At 44.1% G+C, this 26,669-nt stretch overlaps 1 protein-coding gene across 4 annotated transcripts in view; it reads left to right on the top strand.

The window, feature by feature from the left end:
- Positions 1 to 26,669, top strand: part of CMIP (c-Maf inducing protein) — a 216,633-nt gene that overhangs the window by 60,407 nt on the left and 129,557 nt on the right. The window contains exon 1 of one of the 4 annotated variants that reach the window (XM_055000398.1): positions 16,490 to 16,575. The exons of the other annotated variants lie outside the window; for them this stretch is intronic. Within the exon in view, the coding sequence (XP_054856373.1) occupies positions 16,513 to 16,575 (63 nt within the window). The 5' untranslated portion in view covers positions 16,490 to 16,512. Of the gene's footprint in view, positions 1 to 16,489; positions 16,576 to 26,669 lie in introns of those variants that run through there. 4 annotated transcript variants of the gene reach the window in all.

Below are 26,669 nucleotides of genomic sequence, written 5' to 3'. Positions count from 1 at the left end.
AAAACTCTATGGTTTTTGCCCAAATATCAGAGCTTCATCTGGCAATGTCACTTCCAGGCATAAAGGAAGTGATGTTGTGTTGCTGGTGATGTCATGGCATCGCACGGAAGAACCAGTAAGTCCCCCATTTTATCCCTTTGCCAGCCAGCTGAGCGGCGGTGGGGGCCAGGGGCCGCTGGGAGCCAGGGATCCTTGCCCCTCAGTGCAGGGCTGGCAGCCCTGTCTCTCTCAGCCCAACCTACTTCATAGGGCAGTTGTGAAGATCCAGTGGAAGAATAGAGAATGATGTTGTAAGTCATTTGTATTCCAATGAGGAGAAAAGTGGGGGTATCTAAAAATGCACCCCCCTTCATTTCATAGCTTATATTATTCTCTGGGCCACTTCAGTTATGCAACATGGCTTGGTTTTGTGTTAGGATTAATGGCTAGCCTTGAATTCTCAGAAGAATACTTACGGAGCCTTGGCTTTCACACAGCCAAACTTTTAGTAAAACAAAGATTGCTCAGCCAGCAGTGATGTTGGATTAGTAGGCTGCTCGAGAACAACTCTCCTTTACAGGCCGTTACCTCTTTCTCCCCTGACTTGCAGCAGACTTTACTGATATAATGACTTAGTATCACAGGAAGGCTTTCACTAAGGCACTTGTATAGATATTCTGCCGCTTGCAATTTTGGAAGGTTGCTTCAGTGGAATCCCATTCAATGGAAGATTTTACTCTTCTGACTATAGGTCCGGTGAGAATTTGTCCCATGTCACATTCTGGTGTCCAAGATCCGAGGCTGAGCTCAAAAGATTTCTGAGGACCATTATATCTCATTTCCTGAGAAAGTCAGATCAGGGTAAACTAGTACACACACACACACACACACACACGCACACACTTGATCTTAGCCAAAAGGCCGAGAAGCGATAAACTGGTATCACTGTTGGCAGGGAGGAATAAATTCATTACTTTCCAAATGGCAAGATTTGTTGCTGCCGTCATAAAGGTAAAGATGACAATGAGGCATGCTAGTATAAGCTCGGTTTACCTGCACACCAGTTGCTTCAATCTGGATCACTAGCCATTAGATTGCAAGGTCTAATATCATGGTTTATTTGGAGGTATTTCAAGTGATTATTATGTATTTTAATTTCAAGTGAGCCCAGGCAAGTCCAGTCTCATCAGATCTCAGAAACTAAGCAGGGTTGGCCTTCGTTAGTAATGGCAAGGGAGACCTCCAACGAAGGCCAGAGTAGCTATGCAGTGATAGGCAGTGGCAAACCATCTCTGTTAGTTTCTTGCCATGGAAATCCCACCAGGGGTCGCCATAAATCAGCTATGACCTGAGGGCACTCTCCACCACCAATTGCTGATACAATAAAGACTGACGAAGCTTCAGCCAGTCCTGATTTCCTGGCTTGTTCACCAATCACCAGTCCTCAGAAGGACTGTTGCTGTGTACACGTCGTGACATAATGGATAGCAACGAATAAATGTGTGTTTAAATCCAAAGAACCACCATGTTTGAATGGCTCTGTACCATTCAAACTTGTCAATTGGTGATCGCCAATGTGATGCCCAGCAGAGGTCACTTGTAGCTTGGCTCTCAGCCTTCCATCCTTCTGAGGTCAGTAAAATGGCTACCCAGTTTCCTGGTGGTAAAGGCAATGGCAAACCACCCTATAAAAAGTCTGCCAAGAAAATGTCGTAATGCGACATCCCCCATAGGTCAGCATGACTCGGTGCTTGCACAGGAGACTAACTTTACCTCTTTTATGCAGAACACATTCTCTATGTGCCCTGCCATTTTGAAAACATTGTTTGGGATTGAGGGACGACATCCCCAGGAAATACGAGAGGGCCCAAGAGGAGGGCAGCTAGATAGGTCGGTGAGGCAGCTGGGTGGAGAAGAAGCCAAAAGCCAGCACCAGTGCTGAATGCTAAGCAGCTGGGATTTTGAAAGCTTGGGGGCTGGCTGAGTGGAGATGACGGGGAGAGAAGGAATAAACACATGCTCCCTCTAGCTCGGGGCAGTTACGACCATCTGTGGGCTGTGTTTCAACTACGTATGAAGCTGGTTTATGCCAAGCTAGCTTACTGACCCTTCTAGTTCAGTGTTTTCGTCTCTGATTGGCAGCAGCTTTCAAAAGTGTAGAGTAGGGCTGGGATTCAGGGTGGGCCAGCCGATCTAGTTACTGCTGAGGTGGGCCTTATTTAAAATTTTTGCTTGTGTTAGGGTAACAGAAAACAATAGAAATGTTTAGAAAACTAAGTGTTATTTGATATTATATAAATTGTACGTATACATAGACTAGATTTATTGCTGTGAGTGTATAGCTCTTATTTTGTGGATGTGGCCCATTTTCCTGGCTGGGGTTATGGTATACTGAAAGTGATGCTCTCATCTTCTCTATGAGAGCATACCTTTGTCATGCGTTAGAATTTCACTCTGGCATGGAGGCTTTCCTAGCCCAGCTGTTGGATATTCTTTAACAGGAGATTCTTGTTTCTGTTCTTGTTTTGATCTGGCTACCATGGCTGGCTCTTTTCCTATAGCCTCCAAGTGGTGGCTGGAGGTCTCCCCAAATTACAACTGATCTTCAGACAACAGAGATCAGTTTCCTTGGAGAAAATGGCTGCTTTGGATTACGAACTCTATGATATTATTCTCTGCTGAGCGCTGTTCCCTCCCCCAAACCCCACCCATTCCAGGCTTCACCTCCCCCCAAATCTCCAGGAATTTCCCAACCCAGAGCTGGCAGCCCTGATGTTAAAGACTGAACCTGAGCTTCTCTTCCTGCAAAGCTTATGCTATACCACTGGGATCCAGGCCTTCAGAGCAGGTTAATGGACAGTGTCAAGTTTTACACGTGTGTAATTTACATTAATTAACACATGCAAAGGTACCTGTGTTTGCTCCTCCCCCACGGTCCAAGGCAGACAATTCAGCCAACGACAGATAGCTTAATTAGATCAAATTATTCTGGAGAGTCTTTTAGAAGAAACCCTGGGACCACTTGGTGTTACTTCTTTTTTTCTCCTGCAGCTCAAAAAACAGAAATTAGTCATTTCATCAAACGAAATTGAGCTAATTAGCCATTGACATACGACAGGCTTGTTCCAGAAGAGGCATACACATGAACTTCATTCTTCATGGTTAGTGTAGAGCAGCAGCTTTTTTGATTAACGTCGAGACCCACGAATGTTGCATTTGAGGATTGGAACATGGAACATGGTCTAGGTTGTGTGCCTGTGCCAAAAAGCTCAGATCGAGAAATCAGCTGCATCCAATATATTCCTGTCCCGTAAGGCCCTCATGTAATATGATCACGCAATCCTGCAAATACCCATGCTTAGCTTTTGGCACAAGAATAAAGCATGAGGCCATTACCCGGCGGAAAACAACTGAACAGCTTCATTGACAGACAGGTTTATGTCGGAAATGCTGCCCGCTTGTCTATTTTGGGGTGGGGGGAAAGACTCAATTGTGCAAGATCCTACGTGGTGCTAAGGATGCTTTTGTCCTTAGATCCCACCAGGGGTTTGAGAGCACCAGCAAAGATAAGTTGACAAGAAGCTGAACAGGACACGGTAGTATTCGGACGAGCTATGAAAGCAATTTTTCTAAGCTTATAGGTCATTTTTTTTTCTTAACATTTTATTGATTTTCTGTTTTGTAATCCAAAGTGCAGTTAAATTCAAGAGCTACACAACACCTGTAATAGAAATGGGTCATTGTAAGAATTAGAAATCAGTGTAGCAAACTGGGAGTCCCCCTCGCTAGATCTGACCTGAACTCACTAAGAAGCCTAGAGCAAATTGCCATCTATTGGCTAAAAATATAACAAAACAAAATAAATGCTGTAAAACAATAATAAGTTATCAAACTATATAACAGTAAGATCTTAAGCAGAGTTACACCCTTCTAAGCTGATTGACTTAAGAAAGGGTCGAACTGTCTCTTTTTGCACGTCTGTCAAATGGCAGTAATAGTATTGGCCAACTTTTTATTATTGTTGTAAAGATTACAATAAAATGTATTTATAAACAATGAAGGAACAATATGAATGCTGAGTAGTATTAATATGATTGGTTAATATTGCCAAATACCCATTAAAATTATAATCAGCTATTCCACATATTGGCTGTTCTGTTTAATTTTTTTTTAAATTTCATGTACACCCCACCTTTCTACCCAAAGGGGACCCCAAGTGGCTTATATTGGTCTCCTCTATTTTATCTTCACAACAACCCTTTAAGGTAGTTCTTGCTACAAGTGTGTGACTAATCCCAAGGTTACACAGCCATCTTCCCGCATGCTTTGAAAGCTGTTCTACTCAAAATGGCTCATTTCAGTTTTTAGTTTGTCAGTTTTGATCTAAGTATCTTCTCCTTTTCTTGCTGTTGAAGATGCTATGGTGCTGCTTGAAATATTGCCAGTTCTATAGACTGGTCCTTCCAGTTGCTCAGGTTTGGCAAGATATACTTTCATTAGCTTTTCCTTTATCATTAGTTCAGTTTCCAAGTTGTGGCAGCAGAAAGCCATTTGTTTCACTCTGAGATAGTTTTAGGACAAGTTTGGACAACTTAAGTGCTATAGACTTTAATAGCTAGATGAACTTCTTGTGTTTTATGCCTGCCTGGAACAGCAATAAATAGTGGGATTCTCAACACCTGGCAGCAAATAACAGCATGAATTCAGCTTGATGGGCTATGCATTTCGAGGTGGCTTGGATTAGAAAGCGGGTCTGAAGGAATTTAGATTGCCCTCCATGCCGCTCCAGCAGTACGGAGGTCAATCTAAACTCCCCTCTGTCTGGAGATCAGGGGGCGGGGCCACCAGCCATGTGACCATTTTCAAGAGGTTCTGGAACTCCGTTCCACTGCGTTCCCGCTGAAAAAAAGCCCTGATCATGACTCAGTTCAGACTGTGGACATTATTATTTCACAGTGTTAGGACTTATTAGCCGCATTCTCTGAAGGCTTGAAGAAGTTCACAAATATCAAAGTCAAAATAAATCAAACTAACCCCCCTCAAAAGAGTACCACTATAAAGTGTCTTAAACAAATAAAACCATTTAAGAAAAGCGGAATAAAATATTCCAGGAGAAGAGTTTTAGAACAAGAAGCCTTCTCTAAAAGAGGGCAGGGAATTGCAGCCAGCAAGCGAACATATCGAGAATAAAATATATATTTGATATAATATATAATCAATAGGATAAATCAACTTGTGGCAGTTAATAAGTATAAAAATCAGGGTATGAGTTTACCAAACAATTAGCACAATGTCTGAGCAGATACAGAAAGTTTTTTTAAGTCAGATTATTTGAATAATAATTCTAACGTTCTTTTGGACTACAAAAGATAGGCATCACATTTGTGTCTTTTGTATCACCTCTTTTCTCTAATATCCAGGAGAATCAGACTTTCAAGAAGAGCTCCATTGCAAGAACAGCCCCATCACTGTTTGTGCTTCTCCAGAATTGCTGATTCTAGTCGACACCCAAATCTAGCACAGATCTGTCATCTTATCTGCCGTTGTTATTGACACAGCTCTACTCTGTTGCATAGAAGGGGCATGAGGGAAATGAAAACAAACATTCGGCTCCGTTGTAGTGAGGACGCCATGCTAAAATGATCTCTCCGGAAGGTAGCAGCAGCCTTGGAAATGTTCTCCTGCAAGCACTTCTGGCCTTATTCTCAATCACGGCTGCAATAGATTTGTCATTGTTTATACCCTGTGCAGCATGCTTTTACTGCCTTAATGCGGCTTTCGTGTGGAAAGATGTGCCCAGTGAGGACCCAGTAGCCCTGTTTTTCACAGTGTATGTTAAAAAAGCCTCTTGTGCATGGGAAACCCAACACCAGAAAACCAAATCTAGATTCTGCATCCTGGAATGGGAAAATGCTGAGGCAGCATTCTTCATGTGCCCAGAAGGCTGCATGCAGAAAGGGTGCCCTCTCAGGAAAAGAGGTAATTATGCAAAAGTGCACGGGGAGAACAACATGAGCTAGGAATTTATGAGTCTTTAGCAAAGCGTAATGACCAGCGTTTGAACTTGGTGTGCCATGGAGAATGCATTTAAAACAATTAGGCATTGAAAAAGTGAGCTGTTAATGGCAGAGACAGAATCTGTTGGGTTTTCGTTACATTTGGGTGAAGACAGTTTTATTTCTTTTTCCTGACTGAAAGCTTCGGCTCAGCGTTTGCAGTGAATCATGCCAAATTGTCACTTCCCTTCTGCTGGCATGTTTCATTCATTCAGATGCCTTTGTGTGCAAATTTTGGCCTACCTGGCAAGGTTGGAAGAACATCCAGGCCAGTCACCAACATAGCGGAGAATCATTGTCTACAGAGAGGATAACACTGTTGTAGTTGCCATAATAAACCCTGTGGTTCTTGGACTAGCAGTCTGGTTCATAGTTACTGTGAGGAAGGAAGAGGATTAGTTGATAAGGTTGCCAGCCTCCAGGTGGTAGACAGAGATCTCCCAGAATTACAACTGATCTCCAGATGACGGAGATCAGTTACCCTGGAGAAAATGGCAGCTTTGGAGGGTAGACTTTATGGCATTATACCATTTTGAGGCCCTTCCCCTCCTCAAACCCCACCCTCTCCAGACTCCACCCCCCAAATCTCCAGGAATTTCCCATCCTGGACCTATGTGCTTAGATCTCTTCTTACTTCAGCACAGAACCATCTCTCTGGGATACTGAGAGCGGAACTACAAGTGACAAAAGGCACAGGTTGGACACCTGTCAGCTTCCCTCAAGTTTTGATGGGAAATGTAGGCAGCTTGGCGGAATGTTGGACAAGTGACAGTTGAAAAGTCCCTTGGACAGCAGTCAGAGAGCCAAGCTGCAAGACCAGGACACCTACATTTCCCATCAAAACTTGAGGGAAGCTGACAAGTGTCCAACCTGTGCCTTTTGTCACTTGTAGTTCCTCTCTGAGACAAGCCATTTCCTTCCATGCATCATCTTTCTTTGTATGTGCATTCTGAAAAGTTATGTAGACATTGAATATATAAGGAAGGAGGTACTGTGTCCATTTAAAGCCAAGTTGAACTGGATTGGCAGTCAGATTCATGGGTGGGTGGCCAGTCATTTTGGTAAAGCGGTAGGAAGTTGAGCCGCAATCTTGAGTTCATGTATTCTAGTATGTATTGTAATCTTTCAGAGAAATTGCATGCTTGAATCCCATAGAAAACAAGCATGGCAATGGAGAAAGCCAGATCTTTCTCCTGACAGCCAGTGTGCAGAGAATCTACAATGTTTTATATGTTTCATTGCCTTATAATAATCCTTAGTACTTTTCTGGTTGAAAACATGTTTGTGTAGTAGAGAACCATGGAGCAGATTTTTAGGGCACAGGCAGTTCCCATGAAGCCCTGGGCCTTAGCATCAACCTGTGTGAAGTGACAGCACATGTTGGTACATGCCTCACAGTCTCCTGTGAATGCAGGGGGTGGAGGGAAGTGGTGGAGGTGGAAAGTGCCATCAAGTCATAGTTGACTTATGGTGATCCATGTTGGGGTTTTCAAGGCAAGAGACTAACAGAAGTGTTTTGCCATTGCCTGCCTCTGCAACCCTGGTCTTCATTGGAGGTCTCCCAACCAATGACTAACCAAGGTCAACCCTGCTTAGCTTCTAAGATTGGAAAAGATCAGGCTTGCCTGGGCTATCCAGGTCAGGAGTCAGTAGTGGCAAGCAAAAACTGGAAGCCAGCATGGTGTAGTGGTTATAGTGTCCCATTAGATTCTGGGAGACCTCAGGTTCGAGTCTCCACTATGCCGTGGAAGCTCAGTGGGTGGCTTTTGTCCAGTTGTTCTTTCTTAGCTTAATCTCTTTCACAGGGTTGGGATTACGAAGGTAAAACCAAAGAGACAAGAATGTTATTGTAAGATGCTTTGGGTCCCAAGAAAAGTGGGGGACATATATCGAAATAACCTGCCTTCTTGGGAATCTCAGAACTACAAAAAACTCCGGTGTACATAGGGTTGCCAGCCTCCAGGTAGTGGCTGGAGATCTCCCGGAATTACAACTGGTCTCCCTGCCACAGAGATCAGTTCAACTGGAGAAAATGGCTACTTTGGGGGGTGGACTCTATGGAATTATGCCATGCCAAGGTCCTTTCCCTCTCCAAACCCCACTTTCTCCAGGTTTCTCCTGGTTTCACCCCCCCCCCAGATCTCCAGGAATTTCCCAACTTGGAGCTGGCAACCCTAGGTATACAGGAAGTACAAGATTCCACAATCTCTCAAAAATAATTTTTGTATATTTATATTTTTTAAGTGCAAAATGCTAATATTGTGCAAACAATAATCAGTACAACTTGGATTGGGATGAATATTGACTGACCTTGCTGTTATAGATACTGATTATTGTTTGCACGATATTCACATTTTGCACTTAAAAAATATAAATATACAAAAATTATTTTTTGAGAGATTGTGGAACCTTGTAGTTCCTGTACACCGGAGTTTTTTGTAGTTCTTGGCTTATGTAACCGGTGGTGCCCATTTAAGTTTATTCTTGGGAATCTTGTCTGCCATTATTGCTTTTCTCATTATAAAAAGCATGAAGTAACTTCAGGGTCACTCATACTGAAAACTACTGATCAACCAAAGGGCATGATCCTTGGAGTCTGTGAGTCAGCTACGGCAGCTAGTTCTTACAGAGGGAAGCAGCAGGTTTATGAATGGGCTTATCTTTGAGATATTTAACTTTCAAGGAAAGTTTTGTAGCACGCAGCAGAGATAAATCCGCCAGAGTTTTTAAAGAACAAGCATGAGGTGTTGTCACCACTTAATTGCATGCACAGGTGGAAAGTTGTGGCATTTTTGCTGTCTGACTAGGTGTTGTCCAAAAATAATCTCTCTCTTTGGGTCATTATTTGAAAAGAGGGAGGGAGGAGAGAAAGAAGAAAAAGATACTGCAATGTTACCATAGCAGCAATGCAGGATGTGGTTTCTATGGTTACAAGAAACAATGACATAGACGGCAAAGAAGTCAGCTGTTCTATATGTATTTTTTTATCCTCTACTTTTCTTTGTGTTTAAGCTTGAATGTCCTGTTTGGATGGAGGGGGCATTTTTTTTTCTTTTTTGATTTACTTTCTATGCTGAACAAAATCTGTCGTGCTCTGCGAAGTATTTTAATAATCACAAAATGATTCTCTCATGAGGGTGTGGGCAGGTCTGCGATATCTGTTGTCACTTGATCAAACATGAAACAGCTGCTGCACACAGTGGTGAACAATTGGGCCAGAAAAATGAGGAGTATCCCCACCAGCTCCATGAAAGCGTTCTTTGGTGTTATATAGACATAATGTGGCAAGAACAAAATTGGAGGGTTCTGATCTGAGGGTTCTGAAAAACACACAGCACTTGTGGGGCTCTTGTGTGTCTCCACACATGTATGGTGCAAGCCTCTCAGTATTTTACCACTTCAGTAATGTGTAGTGGTTAGAATGTTGGACTAGGTTCTAGGAGACCCTGGTGCGAATCTCTGTTCTGCCATGGAAGTTTGCTTGGGCCAATCACACACTCTCAGCATGACTTACCTCACAAGGTTGTTGTGAAGATAAAACGGAGGGGGGGAGAATGATAAAATTGCTTTGGGTCGCCATTGGGGATGCATGACAGGGTAGGTAAAAGGTAAAGGTAGTCCCCTGTACAAGCACCGAGTCATTATTGACCTATGGGGGGATGTCACATCACAACATTTTCTTGGGAGACTTTTGTTATGGGATGGTTTGCCATTGCCTTCCCCAGTCTTCTACACTATACCCCCAGGAAACTGGGTACTCATTTTACCGACCTCGGAAGAATGGAAGGCTGAGTCAACCTTGAGCCAGCTGCCTGAACCCGGCTTCCACCAGGATTGAACTCAGGTTGTGAGCAGAGTTTGGGCTGCAGTACTGCCGCTTACCACTCTGCGCCAGGGCATAAGTGAATAAAAAATAGTGTGTATGGAAGGGGTGGGAGGTAGAGTCCATGACTGAATGTTAATTCATGCTGAATGTCTGTGGAAGCTGGCTACCGAACAGGGTTCTGGCCTAGCTTTTGCCCTTACAACCCTTCTAGGAAAAGTAGCTTAGTCTGAGAGAGAATGATTGGCCCAAGAGCACTCTAAATTTTGTAACAGAGCAGGGATTTGAACCTGGGTCTCTACCCCATCCCATGCTGTCTAAAAATTCTCATTCTGTGAAAGAGAGAAAGCATTGTGCACCCTTCCCAAAAGTGCATCTTTGTAGGAACTTTCCATTCTTCAGTGCAAAACCTGAATCAGAACAAGCTGTCCCTGAAAAACTAGGTCTGTTTTATCATTTATGCAACATTCTCAACTTGCACACTGCTTTATCACCACTATAGTCTAGTGGTTAGGGTTTCAGACTATAATCTGGGAAACCTACGTTTAAATTCCCACTCTGGGACAAATTAGATGTTACATTTTTTAAAGAGTGAAGTCTGGGGGAAACTTCCCCCTGGCCAGCCATGGCTATTCAAAAGCTTTGGGAACTGTCCGTTTAAAAATAAAAGAGAGCTTCATTAAGATGGGAACTGTGATAAGGGGAAGAAGGGCTCTTGCATTCCCCTCCGTGCCCTTTTCCTGACTCGAAACAGTGCTGGTCAGGCATTATTTCCCGCTTTTTGCCTGCTTTGCATGTGCGGAATACTGATAATCTGTAAACCAAGAACTATAGGAAACCTAAGGAAGGGGTGCGTTAATTGTTGCACATTTGGCTTTAGCTTTGCAAAACAAATTCAGCACGTTACAGAAAGTTAAGGAATAGTATTTAAGAAACAAATAAGAGACTAGTTTGCAGTGAGTGGCCGTGTACTATCGATGCCACTAGCTGACCCGATGGCTTGGATCTTGTTTAGTGCAAACAGGTCAGTCCTTTTTGGAAGCAAAGTTTCCAACCTCCCCTCCTGCAGCAATTTGGCAATTGCACTCTTGGAAGTGGGTGCCCCCACCCAACCATGCAGGGGAAAGTGGGAAGGTAATATTGGGAGAAAAATCTCCCCCTCCATCTTTTCTAAGAGCTCTGTGGCTCAGAGTGGTAAGCTGGAGTACTGCAGCCCAAGCTCTGCTCATGACCTGAGTTCGATCCTGGCGGAAGCCAGGTTCAAGTAACCAGCTCAAGGTTGACTCAGCCTTCCATCCTTCCGAGGTCAGTAAAATGAGTACCCAGTTTCCTGGGGGTAAAGTGTAGATGACTGAGGAAGGCAATGGCAAACCACCCCTTAACAAAAGTCTGCCAAGAAAACGTCATGATGCGACGTCCCCCCATGGGTCAGTAATGACTTGGTGCTTGCAAAGGGGGACTACCTTTACCTTTTTAAACCATCTTTTCTATTGGTGGAAGTGTTTTCCACTGCCGGAAGACATAGTTAGCCGCTAAGCCAAGCTGCTATGCATCCTTTGCCTTGCATGGATTGTAGTACCCATGTTAAATGTAGCTTATCATGGAAATGAACAATGGAACACCATGTTTTGGGCTGAGATGCACGCCTTCCCCCCACTGCCACAGCACTTTTTAAAGTCAATGCTGGGATGTGTGCATGAATTTCTAGTTTTGCTAACATCTTCTGAAGAGCTAGCTCTGCCCAGTCTCTGAAGCACAACGTTTCATCTACATGAATGATTGTTCTGACCTAACAAGACTGTTTTTATATATAACCTTCCCTTTGGAATGATACAGGGTGTCTCCACTAGCTGCTGTGGTCTTTTTCTGTGGCCTGTGTTCTTGGAAGCGTCAATGCTTTCCATTTCTTGTGTTTCATGATGAGGCATGTCTGTGTTTGCTAAAGCAGTGTACAGATGGTATGGATGAAAGCTGTCTGGTTGCTGCGTGAAAAACTAATTCTATCCTACTGTTTCCTCTTTCGCTGCTCAGTTTAAAAGCTTGACAGGGACAAGGTTCTTGGTTCAGAGACTTCCCGTTTGAGAAGCAGTTGCTGCCCTGAATTAAATGAAGAAATCTAGTAAAAAGCATCTTTGAAACTGGAAAGGGAATCGCCAGGAAGTGGACTCATCTCTCCTCTTCAGGACTTCTCAAATTCTTTTTCATTTTCTTTCTAGTCTTGTTTTTTTCCCGTTGCCAATTCTCTCTTGTGAGTGCAAACTTATTTTATAACAACAACAACATTTGATTTATACACCACCCTTAAGGACAACTTAATGCCCACTCGGTGCAGTTTTCAAAGTATGTTATTATCATCCCCACAACAATCACCCTGTGAGGTGGGTGGGGCTGAGAGAGCTGTGACTGACCCAAGGCCACCCAGTTGGCTTCAGGTGGAGGAGTAGGGAATCAAACCCTGTTCTCCAGATTAGAGTCCTGCCACTCTTAATCACTACATCAAATCATCATCATCATCATCATCATCATCATCATCATCAGTTGTTGTTGTTGTTGTTGTTACTATTACTGCTGCTGCTGCTACTACTACTACTACTACTACTACTACCACCGTTACCACCACCACCACCAAAGGGTCATAATAATAAATATAGCATTTGTTAAAGTGTGTTAGGGTATCTGAAGTGCTTCACAGACATTACGTTGTTGCAGTCCCTACAACAACCATGTAAGGTAGGTCAATATTCCTATTCTCATATTGCAGATGAGGAGGCTGAGAGGCAGCAGTTTGCCATGGCACGTTCATGGCAAATGCATGAGTTCGTGACAAATGCGTGATTCATGATTCTTTGCTTGTTCCCTTGGCCACCAATACATTCCAGAGGCCCAAATAAACCTACCTGGTCTCTTGGAAGTCCTTATGACTCAGCATGAAAGGAATCCATCCAAAAAGGTGGGGTTGCTTCTCTTTAAAAACAATCCGTACCTCTCTCTTTAATCCTGTTTATGCACACCAGCCTGTGGTTCTTTGGTAGCCAGAGGGTGTTTTTGAACGTTTTAAAATATGACATCATTAGGTATGTCAGAACTTCTGAAGACTCAGAGGGTAGAGCCGGGGAGCTCAGGGGCGGCGTGTGGTAGATCAGGGGGTGACGTCTAGTTGGGTGGGGACTTCCTTGGTGTGAGCAAGAATGCTGGGCTGTGTCAGGTGGCTCTAGGACAGGGCTGCCAACCTTTATGAGCCTCTGGGCACCTTTGGAATTCTGACGCAGGGTGAGGAGCGCCAACTACAAAATGGCTGCCACACGAGGCAGAGCCAAGCATAAAATGTCTTCACTCTGTGAAAATCCTTGTGCTGTGGTGGCAGCTGCTGCCAAAGGCAATTTTTAAAGATGTGCCTAGCCAATGAGATCTCTATAGGATCTCTAATGAGCAGAAGCCTCACCTGGGCATGCCCACTTTCTAAAAACATTTGGTGGGTGCCAGGAAAGGTGTGAGCAGGTGCCATGGTGCCCAGGGGCACCATGTTGGGAACTCCTTCATGTACCACGAAGAACATGGAGAGTGAAGTAAAACAGCAAAAGCTGTTCAGCCTAGAAGAACACAGCTTGGTTTTGATTTTGTAAGTCCTACTGGAGATCTCTGAAAAGCCGTTTTGGGTTCCCGTTGAGGAGAAAGGTCACTTGCAGCTTACATCGTTCTCTTCCATTTTATCTGCACAACAGCTCTGTGAAGTGGATTAGGCTGAGTGTGTGCGATTTACCCACAATTGCATGCCAGAGTGGGTATTTGAAACTGGTTGTCCATGTTCGTAGTCCGACACTCAAACCAGTAAATTGGCCTGGCCTCTGCACGTTTTGGGCTGTTTGACTCTAGTTGTTTGCCGCTCCAGTTTTCTGATTTTGTTTTTGTCATACCATCAAGGCTACTGGAATAAAACCTGTGGGTGTGAGGTGTGAATGTTCATGATTTCCCACTCCGAGTGGAAAAAACCGCAACAGCAGTTGCAGATAAACCTTCCAAAGCAAAAGGAAGTTTGAGAATATTATTTTGGAAGTCGATGGTTAGATATGAAAAACCTCTCTTCCAGCTTATCTTCTGAACATCTTTGTCGTGAAGATAGTTTCCGGTGGGCAGCCATTTTAGGGCCAAGCTACACGTGACGAATGACACTTGAACGGCAAGTGGATTGAGTGGAGGGCAAGTGAACAGGGAGAAATACACTTGCCGTTCAAGTGTCATTCGTCATGTGTAGCTTGGCCCTTAGTCTGTAGTAGAAGAGGAACATTCAGGCACAGTAATACCTAAGAGACCAAGTAGATTGACAAGAGTCTGATGAGGGGCGCTTTGACTCTTGAAAGTTTACACCGTGGAAATCTGCTTAGTCTCCAATATTCTACTGGACCCTAATTTTGCTTATCATGAAGATTAGGCTAAGCGAGTGTGATGGCCCAAAGTTACCCATCAATCTTCCATGGCATAGTAGGATTGGGAGCTGGATCTCCCACTTATAACCATTATTCCACCTTGGCTTTCAGTATTTTTTTAAAAAAATTAACTATGCTGCAGCAATAACAAAAAGGGGCTTTAGTCAATAGGTTTCATAGTTATACCAATTATACAAACAAAATTATTATGAAACAATGACTTCTTATACTAATAAACTATTATAACTTTTAACAAGTATTAAGCTGTCTCTGCAGCTTTTATCCTGGAACTTCAGGGTCAATGTACAATTATACATTTTTAAAAAGAAAAGAAATAGAAATAAAGCAAAGTAGCAGATAATTAAAAATCCAACTTTTAAAGGTAGCTGTGTAGTTAGCAGTTGTATCCTACCTTTTTAGCAATATCTGCAGTTATAGTGGGAGAAACTTTGCTTTCCAGCAAGATTGGACCCTGACTATTGCAGATTTAGGGACCAAACAGCCCCATATCGACCCTTGATAATATGTGAAATCTTAGTGACATTTTAAAAGTTGCCATCTACATATAGCATTCTTGGCTTCATAGGAGCCATGGATCAGTGGTAGAACATCTCTGGCATTTCCAAGGATCTTTTAGTAGGTGATGTGAAAATTCACCATCTGAGAATCTGGATAGCCACTGAGAGTCTCTCTACATGAGACACCTTGACGCGTACTCATCAAGTGTAGGGAGACGCCGGGAAGTGTAGTTTAAAAAGATCACTCCTCAGAGGGTTTATTACAGGGGTGGGGAACGTCTGGCCCGTGGGCCATATGGACTGGCCCGTGGAGAGAGACAAGCAGCTGAGCTGTGGGCAAACGGCAGCACTGCGGGCAAATGCATCAGGCAGATCCCTCAATCCCACCCTCCCCTCCTGCTCCCACTTACCCACTTGGCGGGGGCACACTCCCTGGGGTGCCCCCTCCCCAGGGTGCATGCTCCTGCACTGTGAGAGCAGGTGGTGGTGGTGAAAGCAGGCAGCTCTCGCTGCTGCCGCCGAGAGCAACCCACAGCGCTGGCAAAAGCTGCCTGTGCTGCTGCCGTGAGAGCAAGCGGCGGCAGCAGCGGGGGGCGCTGGCGCTTGCTCTGGCAACAGAGCTGCTGCCGCTGCCGCTGCCACAAGTGGGCTGCAGCAGTGGCGGCAGGGAGAAAGGAGACACAAGCGCCCTTTCTCCCACGCGTGTGACGTCACTCCCGGAAGTGACGTCATCATGCACGATGCGTGATGACATCATTTTCGGGAGCGACACCACGCATGTGGGATAAAGGGCTCTCCCCGCGCAGGACAGAACATACCCCTGGTTTATTAACTTCATCTTCACCTTCCCAAAGGCTATGTCAGTTTCACCTCTCCAGTCTAAAACTGTGTGGGATTGAAACTGGAGGGCAGTGAGGAATGGAAATGGGCTGGAGCTGCCTTCCAGAGCCGGGCTTGGACCTGGAGAGGTTATAATGAGCTGAAGTTTCCCTTCTGGCATTTCACAGCCCCTTCACCCAGCTCCAGTGCCTAGCAAAACCTTTGCCCTGCCGCTGGCTCGGTCTTTTTAAACTACCCTTCCCGGCTAACATTGAACCTCCTGATACGTGTTCTTCACATGTTAGATGTCTCATGCAGAGAGACTCTGAGAGTCTGAGCAGAACATCCTGATATGGACAGACCAAGGGTCTGACTCAGAAAAAGGCAGCTTCATATGATATTTTACAACACCTTAAAAAATATTTGATGCTGGACAATCAATTTATTGTTGTAGCACCCCCACTCTCTCAGGATAAGGGGACTGGTTTTGTGCAGGCATCGGGTAATGTAACCAACTGATTCTTGTGTTGAGTGGTTGCACACACCCAGGTTACTGATTCTTCTAATCCGTCATCCCACAGCCCACTTGTTTGTGTGAACTGAACCTGCAACAATTGACAGGGGAGGACTATTTTGCAGTGACTTGGCTTAGCAGCCTGGCAGAGTTTATGGCTTCACCCACCTTACCTTTATTGACATTGATAGAGCAGCTTTGGGTGGGGTGGCATCATAACTTTAAATGTATTTGCTGGATAAACAGTAAGCCAAAGCAGAACTTGGCCCTGTGGACATTTGGGGTAATGTTTGACTAGGAGCGTTCTGCGGGCAGCCTTTTCCTCGCCTCGGCTAATTGCAAAAAGATCTGTTCTTCTTTCAGGATGTGAACTGTGTGCATGTTTTGTGGAGCTCCGCACATCCTAGGCACGTACATAGAGTATGGAAAACCTTTTTCTCAGGTAATAGCTGTGCTTGTTATTACCTTTCTGAGGCAATTTCTAGGATTTATGAGTGATAGCGATATTGCCAGCAGGCGCAGAATATGGCCTCTGAGGCACAAGATAAGGAGCAGGATTGTGGAACTTGAAGTTCATGTTTTTAAAAGGGAAGTCAAACCAAGTTTCTAGGCCTCGTTGCTGTGGCGAGAATCATGCACGCTGATTCCCGCCTAGAGTTTAATAGGAACTCCTAAGCCATACGTCAAGGAGCTGAATCTGTCACTGTTTCTTCCCTGCCACCCTTATTTGAGATGCTGTAAGTTCCTTCCTTGGAGCAGATGATCCACTGGGAGGTCTCTCTGTGCCGAGGTTCCTGTAGACTTTACCTATATTTTCCTCGGACGTTAGCCTGGTCTCCCAACTAGGAGAGAGCAAGAGAAGGTCTGTTTATTTTTTCCCATGGTATTGCATCATGCACACACTCTGAGCTTCTTCATTAACTTCTGTACATGGATTGAAGTTTCTGTTGGGAAATTGCACCAGCAGAGTATGAATTTATGTACCTTTTTTTTTTCCTGTCACAAAACATTAATGTATTTCCTCAGTTATAAATCGATAAGCTGTTAGCCAGGGCTGAAAGAATAAATCTTTGGAGTCGAGAAATGTGATAAAAGTTAGAGGGAGGGAAAGAGGGTGTTTTTTTTTCTCTCTAGCTGTGGAGCTTTTGTAGCAGCTGGGAAAGGTACCCACTAACTCCTGTGCAATCCCAGAATTGTACATTAACCCGTCCTCCAATCAAACGCAGTCATTTCCCTAATCCCTCTGACCCGGTACACACTGCACAACTGCTGGTAAATGCGAACCTGTGTTCACATCTTGTTCTCCCTTGGCTCGTAAGCAAACAATACTGACCTTCAATGAGTCCTTTTACTGCCATGCTGGAGAGGACAGCGTTTCACATTGAGTAATATAAAAGCATAAAGCTCCCTGTGTCCCTGGCATATCAGAGGCTTTCAGGTATCTCTCAAATGTAAGCACAGCATCAACCTAGGAGTGGCAAGAGATCTTGGTTTCTGCCAACAAAAAGGCCTAGGAGCAACCCGGTTACCAGCTCCGCTCAGCAACTTACTCGTGCTCAAGAAACCTGGTTTTGCTGCATGCCTCAGATTGCAAAAACAAAAAGGTCCACACGCATGTATATTGTCACTCACTTGGCAAGCCAAAATGCAGGACCTGCAGGCTGTGGTTTGGTCTTCGGTAGGTCACAACTGGTGTGGGCCTGTTCTAAACTATCAAAGGAGGAGATTGGGGTTGGTATGGGGCGTTTCTGTGGACTCCTCCAATGCTTTTCTGGCTTAAAGTTGTGCCTCGCTAATAGGACATGTGTCTGATGTGCAGAAGGGCCCAGGTTCAATCCTCGGCATCCTGGACAAAAGACAAAAGAGATCTGCTGTAGCACAGTTGTTAAGTGTTCGGCTGCGAATCAGCATTCTACTGGTTCAAATCCCACTGTTGCCATGAGCTCAGTAGGTGGCCTTGGGTACGCTGCTCCTCGCAGTCCCAGCTCCCCAGCTGTAATGTGGGGATAATAATAATACTAATTTGTTCACCGTTCTGGGTGAGGCACTAATCTGTCTGGAGGAGCGGTATATAAGCACAGTTGTTGTTGTTGTTGTTATTAATTTGAGATCCACAGGTGTTGCTATAGGCCCTGGAGAACTGTTGCCAGCCAGATTGGACTGTCTAACCAATCTGTCTGAATGGTGTGGCTCAGGCTGCTTTCTAGGTCCACGGTGTCCCTCTTCCCTTCCCTTCCCTCCATGCATGCATCAAAATCTGTATATTGAGTGAGATTCTTTAAGAGGAGTCACGTAAGGGCAGGTCTGATACTCTGCAGGGTCTTTGAGGGAGTGTTTAGATTTCCCAAGGATAAGCACTATAGTGTGGTTATACTTGAAGACTGCCCCTGTGCTTTCCTACTTTTCAGTTTCATGTAAGCAGAGATCTTTGGTATGGTTGCATAGGGTTACTAGTTCTGGATTAGGAAATCCCTGGAGTTTTGGAGGTGGAACCTAGGGAGGGTAGAGGAGGGACCTCCACTGGATAATGTCATGGAGTCCAGCCTCCAAGGCAGCCATTTTCTGCAGGGGATCTGTAGTCTGGACAGCAGTTGTAATTTCAGAAGGTTTCTAAGCTCTATTTGGAGTTTGACAACCCTAGAGTGTGTGAGGAATGTAGCCTTGGAAAATCCCCTGGAATAATGCGTCCAAAGGTTGTTTCTAGTCAAGAATTGACCTTTTCCACACCATTAGTTGAAAAAAGATTCTGTAAATTGCACGATTGCTCTTCTGAGAGTTTTCCCTCAATGTTTGTTTGCAAAGTTTTAGCCATAAGGCCGCCTTCTTTAGAAAATACTTGCTACGTCTCTCTCTCTTTTTCAAAACACAGAAACTCCAGATCTCTGTCCTGACTATTAGCACTTGCACTCTCTTCAGTGCAAAGCACAGCAAACAGTCTCTGTTGGGCAGGCTACATCATAATACCTGTGTAAATATCCAGTGGCTTTGCTTTTGAAGCCCTGGACAGGAATCACCATGTTTATGAATGATTCTCATGCCCCTGGTCCCTTCTTCCCCCTCCCACAACAAATATAAAATGCAAGTTCAGCTCACCCTTTGTTTCCTTCCACAGTTGGTTCAGGAGCATTCTAAAACATAGACATCATTACAGCTCTTGCCAAATATTTTGTGGCTCTTTTTTTATCTGGTGGGGCGGGGGACACACATCTTTAGTATGTTCTAGTCTCTTGCAGTCTATGGTGAGGGCTCTTTAGATTTCCCCAGGAAAACTAATCCTCTGCTCTGCTCTTCTAATTCATACATAGGAACTGGGGGAAGAGAATAGCAAGGCAGAGCTTGACAAGTTTCTTAAGCAACTCCATACCAGTTCTCCTAGGAAGTGAACAAGTGACATATTTTCTCTTCCTTAGGACTTTATCCCACTAACTTCAAAGGTATTGAACACATTTATTGCTGCTGGTGCATTGCACTTCTGAAATTATGGTACTTTCTCTCCTAGTATGATCTGCTCTAAGATCTTCAGATATGCCACTGAGGCCCCATCGCAGATTTTATCCTTTGAGGGAGGCTCTCCTTAGAGCCATTGTGGGACTGAATATCGGCTGTACTGACTGCCAGTGTGGTGTAGTGGTTAGAGTGAATGGCAAGGATTGGGCAGGCCTGAGTTCAAAGCCTCACATTATGATGGAGCTCTCTGGGTGACTGGGAGCGATTCACTTAGCCTATCCTACCTCACTGGGCTGTTGTGAGGATTGAATGAGGATGGGAGAGCCATACCTGCTGCCTTGAGTAGCTTGGAGGAAAGCCAAGGTCAAAATATTCAGCATTCCTGCCAATGATCTTTTCCCCTCTTACTATGTTCCTCCCAGGGGTCATTTCATAGAAAAAGAGCTGGAGGAACTCATTAGCATAACTCATTAGCATATGCCACACTCCTTGACATCGCCGGAAATGTGTCGTTAGCATAGCTATTTGCATATGCTGCACCCCCTGACATCACCTATCCTGGCTTTTTCGGAGGCAATCCTGGCCATTCAGGACCGAAATTGGGCCCAAAATGGCAAAAAGAGACTGAAAATGGCCAAAAAGAGGCCCAAAATGGTCAGGATCAGGCCACTGCTGAGCGGGAGAGTGATCCACCACCCATCAGAGGCCCGATCTGGGCTGTTTCGGCCCCAATCCAGGCCAAAACGGGCCCAAAATGACCGAGAGTCAGGTGGGTGGGGCCACCTGTCATGTGACCTCTTTGGGGAACTCCGTAGTTGCAGCAACATGCTGTGTGAACAGGGAAGAGAACACGCTTTGGATCTGGCACTCTTTGAGTCCGTCTACCTTACAATAAATACTTGAGCTTTTTATCTTGTCTTCCTCCTGTGCTTCCTCTAGGGGAACGATGCCTATATTTGCCACAAACCCTGTCAGGTCTTTGCTTTTACGTTCTAGCTACTATTGCCCTACTAGCTGTCTCCAATGAGGGGTGGTTTTAATGCTCTGCCAATCTCCAGCATTTTGCAGAAGTGCCGTGAGGAGAAAACTGCAAAAATTTGAAAGATCCCAAGGATCCCAAGAATACAAGCCCCTTCCCCCAAAGTATATGAAAATAGGTACCAGTCCAGAGACTCTTAAGCCTCCACAGAAGGAGGTGGCGACTGTGCCCTGTTAACTTATTCACTGATTTTTTGCAGTACCAATTCCTCCCTCTCTGTCAAATGGTCTCTGATGCAAACTCTGTAATCTCGGCCTTTCTCTTTTAAGTTTGTCTCTTCTTGTGCAGTTATTTTGAAAAAGCTGCCTGCTCTCCAGCGAGCAAACCAGCATGGCCAGCCTGCCAAAATCAGATAGGACTGCCAAACCAGGACTCCCTTACTCAGGGCACTGAAACCTTCATGCACTAAGAGCCAAGCTACAAGTGACACCTTACACAGGTTGGACACTTGTCAGCTTACCTCAAGTTTTGGTGGGAAATGTAGGCATCCTGGTTTTGCAGCTTAGCTCTCCATTACAGCTGCAAGACCAGGATGCCTACATTTCCCATCAAAACTTGAGGGAAGCTGACAAGCGTCCAGCCTGTGTAAGGCGTCACTTGTAGCTTGGCTCTAAATCTGAAAACCTAGAGCTATAAGAGATTCTTCTTGGGTCTTCCCCCCCACCCTTAAATACTAGCCAGTAATGAAAAATGGCAGATATCACCATAACACAGAAACCAGTAAGAAAAACCTGTTTCCAGAGACAGCTGAAAGGCTTTTTTTGTCAAGTGAATTGAAGATGGTAAGGGAAAGTCCATGTTGTTTGTGGTGTATATATTTATCCAAGAGTTGTCACTGGCAAACAAAGTGTGGAGAGTTTATAGCACTTGAGAAACTTGCAAGGTTGGCTTGACTGAAGGTGGAAATGTGGCACCAGACAGGGGAGTGAACATCCTGGAAATGGTGCTTCTGTCAGTGCTTTTAAAGGTCTTTGTGGGGTTGAGATAAGAGGCTCTTTAATAATGGACAAATGGAAAGTCCTCATGGAAAGTCCTATAAAAGCAATAGTTATGGGGAGTATTTCAAAGGGGGTTTGGATGGGTGGGGGGGGGGGGTCCTTTGGTTCCTCTGTAATTCAAGCAGCTTGTCTGTCTGTATAGTATATTTTTACCCCACTCATTTCCCACGGAGCTGAAGGCAATATATGTGGCTCTTCTTTCCTCATTTTATCCTCACAAGAACCTTGTGAGGTAGGTTAGGCTAAGAGTGACTGGATCAAGGTCACCCAGGCAGCTCCATAGCAAAATAGGGATTTGATCCCAAATCATCCTGAACCTAGCCTGATATTCTGACCAGTAGATTGTACTATCACACCCCCTATCAGAGGAGTTAGCCATGTTAGTCTGTAGTAGCAAAATCGAAAAGACTCCAGTAGCACCTTTAAGACGAACCAACTTTACTGTAGCATAAGCTTTCGAGAATCACTCATCTGACAAAGAGAACTGTGATTCTCGAAAGCTTATGCTACAGTAAAGTTGGTTCGTCTTAAAGGTGCTACTGGACTCTTTTCGATTTTACCCCTTATCAGCTTACTTAAAGATTAAGGTGAATGTTTGCCTCAAGATTTTGTTTAAGGAAAATGCCACACTTGGAATAGACCTGATTATGTCTGGGCTAATATAAAATTCACCCCCGAATGAAACACAAATTTCTCAAAACAACAATTGTGCTGGGAAAGAGAGTCTGAAATCTTGGCCCCTGTTTGTTCATACTTTCTTTGGTTTACATGGAGGGTTCTTTAAGGAAAAAAAGTAGAACTAGAAAATATGTGATGATGGAGTCTTAAACTGAAGAGAAATAAGGGAAATGGAGCCTCTTGTTTGAAAGAGAATAGTCTAAAAATTAGGTTTGAAATGTATTGTTAAAGGGTCTCCAAGGAATAGCTTTCCTGCTCAAAATGTATTACTGTTAATAGCTTTCTTTTGGCTGCCACTTTGGTTTTGCTGCTATTCTATCAGACCATTGTTCCATTTAGTTCTTTGCCACATTTCTCCAGGGTCCCATGAAGGTTACCAGTGCTGTCTTGGCAAATGCCAGGAGATTTTGAGGGTGGTGTCTAAACAGGGTGAAGTTTAGGGGCGAGAGATCTCATTTCCAGGTGATGTGCTAGGGATTTTCCTTGTTCTTTGTGGTAAAAGATATGGAGAAATTACTAGTGTGTGTCAAAATGGAAGCCGTTTTCTGACCATTTTCCCTCTTGTTCCTCCATTTACTGAAGGTGGGGGATAAGGGCCGAGGGCAGGCTCATGAAAGGTTTTTATCAGCCTTGCTGAGGTTCCAAGAACTGAACTGTAATCTTAAATAGCAAGATGGTTTATGCCGGTTTGATCCATTTAGATTAATATTGACTGCTGTAACAGCTGTCCTCGAATAAGAAAAAGAGAGGTAGTGTGAGGTAGTGGCTAGAGTGTCAAGACTAGAATCTGAGAGACCCAGGTTCCAGTCCCTCTGAAAACTTTCTGAGTGACCTTGGACCACTCATCCTAACTGACGTAACAGGGTTGTTGCGAGGATTAAATGGGGAAGGGGAGAATATTGTAAGCTTCTTGGGCTCCTCATTGGGGAGATAATTGGAGTATCAATGAAGCAAATAAGCGAAAAGGTCATTTTCACCACCACCTTTTAGCTGGAGATTCCAGGGATAGAAGCTAGAACCTTATGCATTCTAAGCAGACATTCTTCCATTGAGCCACAAACGTTTTCTATAAACATACACACCATGTGTTCTCTTCTTGAGCTCTTCTCTCCCTATTTGGATTATATGCCTGAATATATCAGTCTCCTTGTCCATCATTGTTTCAAGTTTCTTTTGTATTTTCAGAGCCATTCTGTTTTACTTAGTATTTCACTTAGTGTTTTACTCAGTGTGTTTTACTAATCGAGTCGATGCCTGAACATATTCCAAGTTTTCCTAAAACATTTAGATCTTTTCCAGCATGGAATAACAAACTCAAAGGGAAATAATTTTATCCCATGATGTTCAGCGCTGAACATTTAACAGTGATTCATGATACTTGTGCTCACAGGGTTTCCGATCAATATATTGTTCTCTTACATTTATATTTGCTGGTAGTATAACAACAACAACAACAAGAAATAGGAAGTTCTGTATCAGGATGTAAAAGGTTGCTCTAATGTAAGGCTCTGTTTTTGAAAGGAAAATGTGGATACTAAAAAACCAAAATCAGATTTATCCTAGTGAGTCATGATGCTCATTTTTATCATGAATCAAGCACTCTTTCTGCATTCACGGATATTTTGTAAAATTCTGAGGAGATTTGTGGTTCAGCATACCTAATGGGTGTCTGTCATTGAGCTGGTGGTAACTGTTTGTGCATGCTCAGTACTTACCGGGTTTGTGAGAGTGGTAGTTTTTATGGCCTTTGGGTTCTACACTTCCCATCAACCTTGGCAAGAAATCATACTGGGGAAGCTTGGGGATATTAAATTAACAGGAATGACTGGTCCTCCTGATCAGTGCCTGCTATGTCATTAAACATTCCCAAAAGATTACTGCCTCCGCAAAAAGGTAAGTTTTGTGACATTAAAGGGGAACTAGAGTCAGTGGTATGGCTGTTAGAGTGTTGGACTAGAATCTGGGAGACCCAGGTTCGAATTCCCACCCTGCTATGGGCGAGCTTGGGTAGCCACGCACACCCAGCCTAACCTGTCTCACGGGGTTGTTTTGAGGATAAACTGGAGGAGAGGAGAACAAAGTAAGCCATATTGGGTTCCTGTTGGGGAGAAAGGAGGGGTATCAAAGAAGCCAGTCAATAAATAAAGCAATACACATTTTACAAGTGTCCAGTCACTCTCAAGTTACATTTGAACATTTTTGAGTGTTTGATGGGGCTGCTTGAAAAAATGTGGTTTGGGGGGGCAAGTTTCCCCCTCGCTGCATAAGACCACTCCATCAGAGATTGCTCTTTTGCTCCACTCTCCTTTTGAATGCAAGTTTTACCAGAAGCCATGTGAGTTTCTTTGTTCTGCTCTTCATTTCTACCTCCCAGCAACCACTAAAAAGGAAACAGGAAAGAGGGCTGCCAGCAAAGAAGTAATCTTCTTATATTTGGAGCACTGCTGTTTGGCTACTTCGTCTAGCACCCTTTCCCAAGCCTGTTGTTTTGGTCTGAATCTTCCTCCACACTGCCTGCCTCTTCTCTGAGGTAAAATGGCCTCCTTCTCCCTGATCTCCCTGTGCTGCCCACCCTTAGCTTGCTCCCATTGGTTAATCATCCACATGCTTGTGTTCTCCTCATCTTTGTTTTTCTTGAGGTCTCTTTGTCGCTCCAGTGTGGAATCCATTCAAGCTTTTGTGTAAACAGGAGGGGAGTCAAGTCTGGCTTCCATGTGGAACAAATGTTTACTTAAGCTTTGTCATGGTAATTCTGTGGATTAGAACATGGGAAAGTTGGTGCAAAACGTCTGTCAGGGTCCCCTTCACCCTTTCTCAAGGTGCCTCAGCACACCAGGGAGATGGGAGATCGTATCTTCAAAAGCAGACACAGCAGTGGAGAACTCTGGGAAATCCTGGTGGGCTGATAGAAGTGATACCATTGGTCCCTAGGGAGTGCTGCAGAATATTATTTGCCTTTGGTGATGCTACACATGGATGAGTTAATGTTTAAAATACTGCTTCGTCCTCAAGTTTTCTCCAAGTTTGCATGCAGTAATATACACTCTTGGCGTCGGCGTCCTGCTTGTAGGGAACACATGTTCCTTTCTTTAAAGCAGAAGTAAGGCCATTTACTCAAGAATCCCAGTCAGCAATTCATTTTTTTTGCAGAAGGAAAGTTTGAGGAAAGGGTAGAAGATGGCAGGCTGTAATATCAACCTCTCTGTATCTCCAGAGTGATTAGAGAGCAGCTTTGTGTAGTGAATCGAGTGCAGGGCTAGGATCTGGGAGACCCAGGTTTCAATCCCTACTCTGCCACGGAAACTGGCTGGGTGAACAGGTGACCACTCTCCACCAAGCTCACAGGATGGTTGTTGCCAGAATAAAATGACTGGGCTAGTCTCAGGGCAGGGGCTGCTAGTTCCTGACTCCTAGATAAGCCCTTTCATAATACCATATGCTGTTTGCCTTTGTTCCCATGAATGCAAAATTTGGGGGACTGGTTTTGTGGTTCTTTGTAATCCTCCCAGGGATGAGGCATTTCTGACTTTAAGTTCTGACTCCAGTTTTGAGAGAAAAGGTAGAGGTGGGTCAAAGACTCTTTAAAGACCACCCAAACCAGCTGGAACAAGCTCTTGAGATTTTTGTTTTTGCCTACAGGAGTGGTTTTCAAACTGTGGCTCTGGACCCAAAAGTGGGCTGGAAGTCTCTCACAGGAAGGGTCATAGAGAAGGAGGAGGTGGTACAGGATGAGCTTAGGAGTAAGAACTACGAGGAGGCTTGATAGCAAATTTGGGTTTGCTTCTGCATAAGATGCAAAACGGCCCTGAAAAAAGTTATACTTTTCAAGAGCCCCTTTGTAAAGTGAATGTAGAAGCGAGTCCCACCTCAAAACGTGACAACCACTGATCTACAGGGTTTAATTTTTCGGAAAGGAAGTGGAAATAAAATACTCCAGGTTACGATGGTATCTGTTGCAACACCAGCTCATTTCCCCGAAAATCACCTTTTTGGAGCAGTGCTCTGGGCAGATAACTTCGCGTTAGTCGAGTCTGCATCTAAAAGGTTTATCATATGCAGCCGGAAAATAAGAATCCATAATTAAAAATGATAATAATACACTTCTTCCTCTGCTGAAGAGCGTGTAGGCTTGATCATTTGGTGGTTAAAGTGGGAGGAAGCATGTGTCAGCACAAAAGTGAATTCTTGGTAAAGCAAATAGTAACTTACAGGAAATGACATAGATGAAAGCTATTCTCCACATTCTGCCTGCTTCCCTTTAAAAAAAAAATTAAATTGCAACATTCACTTGGAAAGACGTAAGTGCCTGGCATATGAGGGTGAAGGTAACCTGAAAAGGGTGTATTTTTGAAAAAAAGAAACAATTATGCTAGT

This window comes from Eublepharis macularius, chromosome 16 (genome assembly GCF_028583425.1).
Source record: "Eublepharis macularius isolate TG4126 chromosome 16, MPM_Emac_v1.0, whole genome shotgun sequence".
Classification (NCBI taxonomy): Eukaryota; Metazoa; Chordata; class Lepidosauria; order Squamata; family Eublepharidae; genus Eublepharis; species Eublepharis macularius.
Note: the sequence above shows the minus strand (reverse complement) of the source record. Positions and strands in the feature narration are given on the sequence as shown.